Source organism: Malus sylvestris, chromosome 17 (genome assembly GCF_916048215.2).
Source record: "Malus sylvestris chromosome 17, drMalSylv7.2, whole genome shotgun sequence".
Taxonomy (NCBI): Eukaryota; Viridiplantae; Streptophyta; class Magnoliopsida; order Rosales; family Rosaceae; genus Malus; species Malus sylvestris.
Window position 1 is genome coordinate 5,837,205 of NC_062276.1, and position 10,311 is coordinate 5,847,515.

A 10,311-nucleotide genomic window follows, 5' to 3' on the forward strand; every position below is an offset into this window, starting at 1 on the left:
ACCCGGAAACGAAGCGGGTTGGGAGCAATCCGGGTCCTCATGTTGCGTTATGAATACGAGATCCAGTTTGTTAGAACAACTTGAGGCCCATTGGGCTTGAGAAGCCCAATTGAGTGGACGAGGGCGAACGGGTTTCTAGCTCGGAGACTAGATTTAAGTAAATGAAGCGACCACACTGCCGTGACTAAAAGATGTAATCTCAAGCAGAAAAGATTTGGATTGAACCAACCAGCTAACAAACTCTTAAGTATTTGAATTGGTCGGTCGAAATAAAGTCATATTTTGAAATAATTTTTTATAGAAAATTTGATGTTAACCAACGTCATAAGCAACTTTCGAGAAATATGAATTGTATGTTCTTTGCTCATATTTTTTGTTGGTTGATGCTTTGATATTGTCGGCTTATCTTGCATGGATGCTTGTGTGGCTTCTTATGTCGATTTGGGCATCTTGTGCAAGTGTGTTTATTAAAGAAGGGTTTTACTTGATATTATTAGAGATGTGAAATAAAATAGGTCATCCTAATTTTCAACTGCTTACTACCGTCTTAAAGTTTTAGCAACAGCTTCTTACAATTGCAAAAAATCTTTTACGTCCCCACCTATTTCATTCCCCCATTTGTTGTGGCCCAGCCGTTTCAAAAACCATTTTATCGGTTGTGATTGGTTGGCTGGATCTAATTTAATCACTGTAACACTATCAACTATTGTGCCTTTGACATTCCTCATAACATTAACGACGATCTGAGTATCGGGCAATTCAAGAAACAAAACAATAAAAGAATACTCAAAACACCCCAAGATATTGAAAATATGCGCATTTAGAAAATTGCAATAGAGCAAGAACAAATCATCGACTATAATCACACCACCGTCAATAACCCATTTGAGGTCGTTTGTTAATGCCTATGGTTTTAGTCCGAATGGACATATATATTTGATATGTAAGGTGTGTGAAAGGAAGATTATTGTCGGAGTAACTACATATGAATAGATTATATTAGTTTCCTCCGATATCTTAATTCATTCTAATTGTAAAATTTGTAAAACATTTGTAACCATGTACTAGGATAAACTCCAACATATATATGTGCTCCAAAACCCTAGACCTCAACTACTACTCCAAATGCATGTTTCATGTTGTTCCTGTTTTCGTCATAGAAAATGTGATCTCAACATCACGCATATGATATGATGTTCAAATGAAATATATGTTTCATGTTTTTACTGTTTTTACACAATTTTTTATACACATTTTATAGGGCACATTGTGTAATGTATTTTAATAATCTGAACCGTCTCTCTTTTACTTAAGATTGTGGTTGGATGAAAATCATATTATTACTTTAGTTGAGTGTTTACTTGTTAAAGATTATGAAATATTGCTAGAATATTATTTGTCGGGAATATTATGTGATATATGAGAACAATGAAATGAAATTATTTGTGAATCATTCATGATGTGTCATGTGGTTGGAGTTTCCGGTGTTGAAAAATGAATTATGAAAATGAGGGTAATTGAAAGGATCTTTTGTGTCTTTGAGCCAAATTCTTAGTAAGTATCATATCTCATGTGAGCTCACAAGTTTGTTTTAGGGTAATTCGGGTTTGGGGACGAGGAGTTTAGGCAAGATGACTAACAAAAAAGGAAATTAGGTCGCTAACAAGAGGGATACCGGTCTTTGGTTTGGTATGACGGACAGTGTAGGCTTGGAATTCAAGTCCTGCCCGTATTGCCGATCACTGAAGCCTTGTTCTTTGATGTTGGCTATGTTAAGGAGCTTGTGAAATGGACATCGCCGGCATTGCTTATCGAAAAATGGAAAGGGTTTGTGTGCCTTGGAAGGGATTTACGACAAAGAAAACGCAGTGAAAAAGATTTGCAAGTTGGAAGGTTTTGATGATGGGAACTCCCTCACTAATCTCTTATGATGGATTCATAGCAGAGGTGATGGAAAATAAGAGTATCGCGGACATAGAAATTAAGAGTCTTATGTATAAAAGAAGAGAGTTCTTTTTATCTAACTCATAATCTTAGTGATGTTACTTGTCCAATGAATATTTGATACGTGTTTAAAAACAGAATTAGTTATTCAATAGATGTTTGTAACATGGTGTGTTTTTTACACTCTTGTAAGAAAGGTTTCTGGACCTGTGTGTTTTGAGAACTGAACCGGAAACAAACCGGGTTGGGACTAATTTACCAATTTTAGGATGGCTTCAAATTTGGGCTATCAAGATGAGATTGGGTATGTGAGACACTTGTGAATTCGTAAGTTTTACTGGGCTAGCCCAAACCAGCAGTTTTCAAGTCAATGTTTGACCCATTTTTCTGATTTTTATTAATGAGTAAATTACACAAAATTACATTAATTATTGATTGAACTACAATCACATACCTCATATTTTGGACATTGCAATGTCATACCTTAACTTATGAATTCATTGTAATGTCAGACTTTTGTTAAATTTTCTGTTAATTTGGTTGTTAAATGATGATGTGGCAATAGGAGGATCCACTCATTCTCCAACTAAAATAAAAAACTAATTAATTATTAATATTTATTAATTTTTTATGAGAATTGTTATTAGCACTCCAAAAATCTAATTCTACACTCCAAACTTTCTATATTATAAAAAAAATACACTTGTAAGAAGTGTAGAATGATATTTTTTAAGTGTCAATAACACTTCTCTTTTTTTATTACAATTAAAGTTAATTTAAAAATAAAAAAAATAAAAAAAATATTTCCCCACCCAGTCACTCTCACTCTCTCTCATCTCAATTGTCTCCCTCACCGACTCATCAATTTTCAGGTCAATGTGTTTTAAATACCTTATCTTTCTTTTTTAAGTCGCCACACTTGAAATTATGAGTCTAATGACCATGCTACTCATTAGTTTAGTTCTAATTTTCTTTTCAGCATAGAAAATTCTTGCACGAGAACAAGTGTTTGTAGTATAGAATGGCTCAAGCAAGGTCGATCTCCTCAGGGACTGATATAAACAATTTACGAGTTTTTGTGTATTTAACTTATTTAACTCTAAGAATTACACTAATTTGACGAAACTAAATATTACTGGATGTGACTTAAACAAATATCTAAAATGGGAATTGATTTATAAGAATAATGATTCAACTTAAACAAAACAAGTAAATAAGGAAATTCAAGATAAAATAAATGACTGAAGAAAAATAGATTGACAATATGCTAGAGTTCAACCTTTACCAACAACACTCCTACGTAGCTATTTCAATTGCTTAAATAATTGAAAACACACATGCTTTGAAGGTTAGATTTTCCTTGTGTATATTTTACTTGTGACATTCAAGCTAAAACGCATACCACTACATGCAACTTATCCATGACATTTGGATTAAATATAAACATGAGTGATTCATTAATCTTGGTGAAAATCCTTTTGTTAAACCATATAATCCCTAAGAGCATGATATTTACCTTAGGAGAGTATAATTTTCAATCACGAGAAGCACAACCAATTTTAACGTGACATTCGTTCAAAATTGCATCCGATAACTTTTCTAAGCATCCTAATGGTGTTCAAGCATCAAGGTACGTAGATAGTTTAATTCAGTGATTGAAAATATCAAAGCAAGCATGTAACAACACTTAAGCAATTGAAAAATAAATCTACGTATTCATGTTGCAGCTCATGGCCTCACTCTAGCATAATAAATTAGTTACACATAATTATGTTCATACATAAGAAATTATCCATAAAACAAAATAACAAAGAAACGAAAACACCCGTTTTTTCCAGAAGAGCTCTCCGTTGCTCCTGACTTCCTTTCCTCTGCCTGCTGCCTTGCCTTCTGTTCTGCTGCTTGCCAGTCCGAGTCCTCCTTCCCCTGCTCCTGTTTTTCTGCACCTCTGCCTCCACGCCTCTGCTTCTGCGCCCTCGTATTTCTCTGCTCCTCGTCCTTTTCGCTTCTCAGTCTCCCTTTCTCTTTTATTCTCTTCCGTCAGTCCCGCATGTCCTCTGCTTTCTTCAATCTTTATATTTTTTTATTCTTTTCTTTTCTTTATTCCTTCTGTTCTTTTCTGCTGTCCTCCACTTTGTTTTCTTTTCTTTCTGCCATTTGCGCCCTCCTTCTTTTATTCTTCTCTGCGCTCCACCTCTCTGTCCATCCCCCTCTGCCTCTTTATTACTTTTTTTTTATTATTATTTTCTTTTCAAGCTGTCAGTCTCTCCACTCCATCTTATTCTTCTATTTTTCTTTTGTTTTCCACTACGCACTCCTTTCTTCCTTTTATTTTCTGCTCAGTGCTTTCCACTTCCTTCCCAATTATTTCTTTTCTTTTATTTTCTTTTCAGCCCATTTTCTTTGAGATTGATCCTAAAATAAAATAACTGTACATTAACACAAGGTAAGGTAAAATGCCACAATTTTAACACAAAAACATTACAAAGACTTTAGAAATGAATGATATAAATGCATGAAATATATGAGTGATAAGCTACTCATTAGTTTAGTTCTAATTTTCTTTTCAGTGGCAAAAAGAATTCTATATTTCTACTCTAACTGATAAAATAAAACTGATTTCTGCACATTATTTTTCTAAATTAGATATATTTTCTCATACTTCTACTCCTAGAGTACATTTTGATTTGTTTAATTTGATTGTTAAAAAAAAAACGAGTACGTTAAAGGTTAAAAAAAGTGTGCACAAATTAATTTCCTAAAAAAAATGATTGTCGTGTATAATATTCTTAATCTAAATAAGCAGTTGAGGACTGGTGTATTCTTATTCACCCTTACACTCATGCAAGAGTCGTGCACTTAATCATATATTTTGTGAGTCGACATAAGAGCAGATTTAGCCACGATAAATAACTATGTTAAAAGGTAGATATTTTTTTACGAGCTCTTTATTGAAAAAGGATTTTCTTCGGATCCTTTTTCTAAGAATCCGAATATCCTATGATTGTAACTGTTCATCGTACATCGTGCGATCATAAATCATTTTATATTTAAATTTTAAAATTAAATATAAATACTACATAACGAAAACTAACTGCATGATGTACGATGAACGGTCACGATCACAGTATCCTCAGGAAAATGATCATTTTGGTGCGGTTTTGAGTGAAACCAAAAGCAAAACGGCAAGTTTTTGCGATTTAGTTCGGTGCAGTTTTGAGGCTAAAACCGAATTGAAACCAAACTATTTGGTTCGGTTCGGTTCGGTTTTAAACGGTTTTGGTGCGGTTTTATTGTTTGAAAATGTATTATGGTTACCTAGTTGTATCTCATTTCATTTTCTTTTGATATACACTTCAATTCTCTTCTACGGTAGAACTTTTATTTTGTAGTTTACTTGAAATTTCTGCACAAACAAGAGTAACCATGTCTAGAAAATCTTTCACAATAACAAACGGCTGAAATGGTGCAGCTCCTTTGTCTCTCGAAGCTCCTGCTTGGTAGTACTCGGTTGTTTCCCTCACAAGCTCCATAACCCTAGTTTGCTCTTCTCTCACCACCGTGAGCTCCGCCTCACATTCCTCCAAAAACCCCTTCATTTCTCTTGCAAACCCTCCTCTATCGGCATTGCCACTCTCTGCCAAAAGCTTCTTGATTTCGCTGACACGGTTGCTTAGAGCAGAGCACACGTGGATGAAGTTGTCATACTCTATGGTTGCTGCTAGTTGAATGCTCAATCCTTCTAGCTTTGAGATTAAGTACTCTTTTCTTCGCTCTTCAGCGGTTAGATTATCTGAATTCAGTGTACTAGTTTGGCTTATTTGACTAGTGTTTCTTCCAAAGCTGCGGTTTTGATTTATCACGAAACATCTTCCCGCATATTTAACTAAATGTATGGACTCAATGAAATAATCAATTAGAATTTAACATTTAATAAATTTATGCGGTTTCGGTTTCGGTTCGGTTTCAGATGGCCGGAACCGAAACCAAACCGTTTTTCTTTCATTCGGTTTGGTTTCAAACCAAAACTGTTTTGAAACTACAAAACCAAACCGTTAGGTGCAGTTAGATTTGATTCGTGTTTCGGTTTCGGTTTTCAGGTTCAAGTGCTCACCCCTAGTTTACAATAAAACAAGAGTCAAGACCACACCATAAGTCATATGTTTGCTCGTCTATGAAGCATTCTAAAATCCCCACCTTGTCACTGGTATCCCTTCCTTCAAATCCAAGTACTTTTGGATATCTTGCAAGGAGTCATGTGGGGATTCCAAATTTCCCACAAATATTATATAAACCAGAGTTCTTCCTCCTTGTTTGCTAACTGACCGCTAAAAAACGCCCACCATTCCCTCCTGGCTTCCCCTCTTAACTAACTTATTGTCATTACCAAATCCAATGTTGAAAAAAGTGAGAAGAAAAGTCAAAACCTTAATCACCAAGAGTTTCAAAAAACGCAAGAAAGATCCCTATAAACCGGCACCCCCTCCTCCATCTTCATTTCCATCACCACCCCCTCCCGAAGAACCCCAAACTATGTCGCCACCGCCGCAGCAAACTCTCAGGCCACCCGCCACCGCCGGCCCATTCCTTTTCCCCCAAACCCAATCCACCGTGCTCCCCGACCCTTCCAACTTCTTCTCCCCAAACCTCCTCTCCTCCCCTCTCCCCACCAACTCCTTCTTCCAAAACTTCGCCCTCAAAAACGGCGAGCAATCGGAATACTTCCACCCCTACGCCGTTAAATCCTCCTCCGCCGCCCTAACCATCTGCCACCCATCTCGCTTCTCCACCTCCGCCTTCATATATCAAGTCTTCATCGCCGATCTCGCCATCTCCGCGGCCCAAAAGCCCGATTCCCCACAACCCCACAAAATCTCCTCGTTCAACGACCTCAGCATCACATTGGATTTCCCCTCCTCCAACCTCCGCTTCTTCCTCGTTCGCGGCAGCCCATTCATCACCTGCTCTGTTTCCAACTCCACCTCTCTTTCAATCTCCACCAGCCACGCAATCCTCTCGTGTGAATCAAACGGCTCAAAGACCAAATACACCATCAAGCTCAACAGCAACCAGACATGGCTCGTATACACTTCCTCCCCGATCGATTTGACAACCAGCGGCCTTTCGTTGATCACCTCCAATGGGTTTTCTGGGATTTTTCGGATTGCGATATTGCCGGATTCGAACCCGAAATTCGAGGCGAGCCTTGACCGGTTCAGTTCTTGCTACCCTGTTTCCGGAGAAGCGGTTTTCACAAAGCCGTTTGTTTTGGAGTACAGATGGGAGAAGAAAGGATGGGGCGATTTGCTTATGCTTGCTCATCCTCTGCACCTCCAGCTTCTCTCCGGCGAGGATTCTCACGTCACTGTTTTGGAGGATTTCAAGTTCAAGAGCATTGATGGGGACCTTGTTGGTGTTGTTGGCGATTCGTGGGCGCTGAAACCCGACCCTGTTTCGATCACCTGGCATTCGAGTCAAGGAGTTAGGGAACATTCGTATGAGGAAATTGTTTCTGCGCTTGTTAAAGATGTTGGGGATCTGAATTCGAGTGGGATAGCTACAACGTCTTCGTATTTTTATGGGAAATTGATCGCGAGGGCGGCGAGGCTGGCTTTGATTGCTGAGGAGGTGGCTTATCTGGATGTGATTCCGGCGATTAGGAAGTTCTTGAAGGAAACGATTGAGCCGTGGTTGGACGGAACGTTCCCGGGAAATGGTTTCTTGTATGATAAGATTTGGGGTGGCATTGTCACGAAACAAGGGGCAACTGATTCAGGTGCAGATTTCGGGTTTGGAGTGTACAATGATCACCATTATCATCTGGGCTACTTTGTTTATGGGATTTCAGTGCTTGCGAAAATTGATCCTGCTTGGGGAAGGAAGTATCGGGCTAAAGCGTATTCGCTCGCTTTTGATTATATGACGGTAGGCAGGCGATCACATTCGCATTATCCGCGCTTGAGGTGCTTTGATTTTTACAAATTGCACTCGTGGGCAGGCGGGTTAACCGAGTTTGCGGATGGTCGTAATCAGGAGAGCACGAGTGAGGCAGTGAATGCCTACTATTCAGCTGCATTGTTGGGATTAGCTTATGGAGACACGCATCTTGTGGCCACTGGATCACTGCTTGCAGCTTTGGAGATTCAGGCGGCGCAAATATGGTGGCACGTAAAAGACGGAGGTAACATGTACGAGGAGGATTTCACAAGGGAAAATCGTGTGGTTGGAATGGTATGGAATAACAAGAGGGACAGCGGACTTTGGTTCGCTCCCCCGGAGTGGAAAGAGTGCAGGCTTGGAATTCAGTTGCTACCGCTATTGCCGATCACCGAGGCCTTGTTTTCAGATGTTGGCTTTGTTAAGGATCTTGTGAAATGGACACTACCGGCTTTGAGTAGGGAGGGAGTTGGGGAAGGATGGAAAGGATTTGTCTATTCCTTGGAAGGGATTTACGACAAAGAACTCGCTTTGGGGAAGATAAGGAATTTGAATGGTTACGATGATGGTAACTCGCTTACTAATCTTCTGTGGTGGATCCACAGCAGAGGAGAGGCAGGAGCGGAATTCGGACTTGGACACAACGTTTGTTGGTCTAGGCACTATCATTAAATTTCGTTGCACTATACTTTACGATTGTGATTTCGTTCTCCGTTGTATTTACTGTCATGTTTTGATTGACGTAGATTTGTCTTTCTACAGAATTGCGAGCTTTCTATCTATTTCGATCCGTTGTATTTACCTGTTATTGTTGAAACCATCTGCTTTTCTGAAATATATCACATTTTATATGACTCTCACGTCGAAAAAACATTGACACAATGAGGGGAGGTCTCGAATTCTGAAATTTTAAACGTTCACAACAACGTTTTATTTCACAGCATGAACAGAACCGAAGCGGAATGCCATCGGAAACTCACTGAGCCTGAACAAGGTCTCGGATGAGAAATCGCCCCACAAACGCCACACTAACCAATTCTTCGCCGTTACGCACTTGATTACATAGTTGAGCAGTAAGGTCACACAAACGCCTGACGAGAATCAAGACCTGACTACGATAAAAAATGCAGACCAGAATAAGAACATAATAATAAAAAAGAACCAGAATTCTTCACTGAGTGAGAAGTCATCTTCCGAATCCTGGTCATCTTCCGAATCCGAGTCATCTTCTGAACCTTGGTCATCCTCCATGCCTCCTAACACTGCTCTAGCTCCATCCCTTGGTTCCTGAAGTTGGGCTATTTGTTCTTCAACTTGGCGAATGAAAGCAATCAGTGCTCTGCGCACTTCAAGACTCAATGGTAAGTCATCTTCCGAAGCTCGGCATCGACACATTTTGATTGTTTCTGGTGGCTCCTGGCATGATATAAAATGTTTATGAGAAAGCAGACGATATCGCCATCCATCGTACAATATATGTCAAAAACAACTACTGAAAACTGTAGATTTAACGCGAAATGATGTCGGAAGAGGAGGCATTCCATTGAATCGCTCATCCATCTCGCACACACATACATATATATATATATGTTCATTTTTCCCTCTGGTGGACTGCATTGTTCATATTTTGGGCTCATTTTTTCCTTGGGACATTATCTCAGCAACCAAGCAAACAAAACACCGCGAACGTAAATTCGACATTCAACGAAAACAAACGAGAAACCGTATATCAAATTCGAAAGCAGATTACATAAAATGAGGTCGAAATTAGTGAATTAGATGACGGAGGTAGAAGAAGGGCCTACCTCAGCTGAGAAATCGGAGTTGGAGTTGGAGAGGGAGAGGGAGAGGGAGAGGAAGAAATTTGAAGTGCGCGCGTTTACGGACGCGGTTTGTGCCGTGGGGAATGGGATTCCGCAGCCATTTGGGTCATTAGCTGCGGGTTTATTTGAAACAAATATGTTTGTGAAGATGGCCCAAAACGATAATTGGGTTACAAATTTGTTGGAGCCTAGGAGGAGTCCAATACTGCTAAAGCCCATTTTTCCATTAGGGGAAATATCTCCTTTTTAGTTAATTTTATAGTGTTCTCGAGAGTATATTTAAGTTAAGTCAAACAATGATTAACCATATTCAAATATTGAACTCGTCGTTTATAAACCGAACCTGAGACCTCCCTAAAGAATGGAATACCATTAATAGGTAGTGCTAGTTGTAGAAAACTTTTTAAAATGTCATTGTAGACATCGAAATTTCGTAAATAAATGTTGACCGATAAATCAAAGTGTCAACGCTCATGTATTACATAAATTTTACACGTAGCGTGTGACTCAACGAAAATTGAAATGAGTTGGAAAAGTCATCAAATAGGACACGTGTCAACGCCTGGCAGAAACGACTTATTTCATCTGGAATATTATATTCAAAATT

General features: G+C 38.9%; 1 protein-coding gene and 1 long non-coding RNA gene across 2 annotated transcripts; one reads left to right on the forward strand and one right to left on the reverse strand.

Moving 5' to 3' along the window:
- Positions 1 to 6,222: 6,222 nt before the first annotated feature.
- Positions 6,223 to 8,735, forward strand: LOC126610267 (probable endo-1,3(4)-beta-glucanase ARB_01444). The gene has a single exon (XM_050278278.1). It carries the CDS (start codon positions 6,340 to 6,342, stop codon positions 8,551 to 8,553), a length of 2,214 nt encoding a protein of 737 aa, XP_050134235.1. The 5' UTR covers positions 6,223 to 6,339; the 3' UTR covers positions 8,554 to 8,735.
- Positions 8,736 to 8,780: 45 nt separating this feature from the next.
- Positions 8,781 to 9,786, reverse strand: LOC126610268 (uncharacterized). Its single transcript, XR_007618451.1, has 2 exons — positions 9,687 to 9,786; positions 8,781 to 9,297 (listed from the first exon to the last, which is right to left on the reverse strand). It is a non-coding gene; the product is annotated as an uncharacterized LOC126610268 (long non-coding RNA).
- Positions 9,787 to 10,311: the final 525 nt, after the last annotated feature.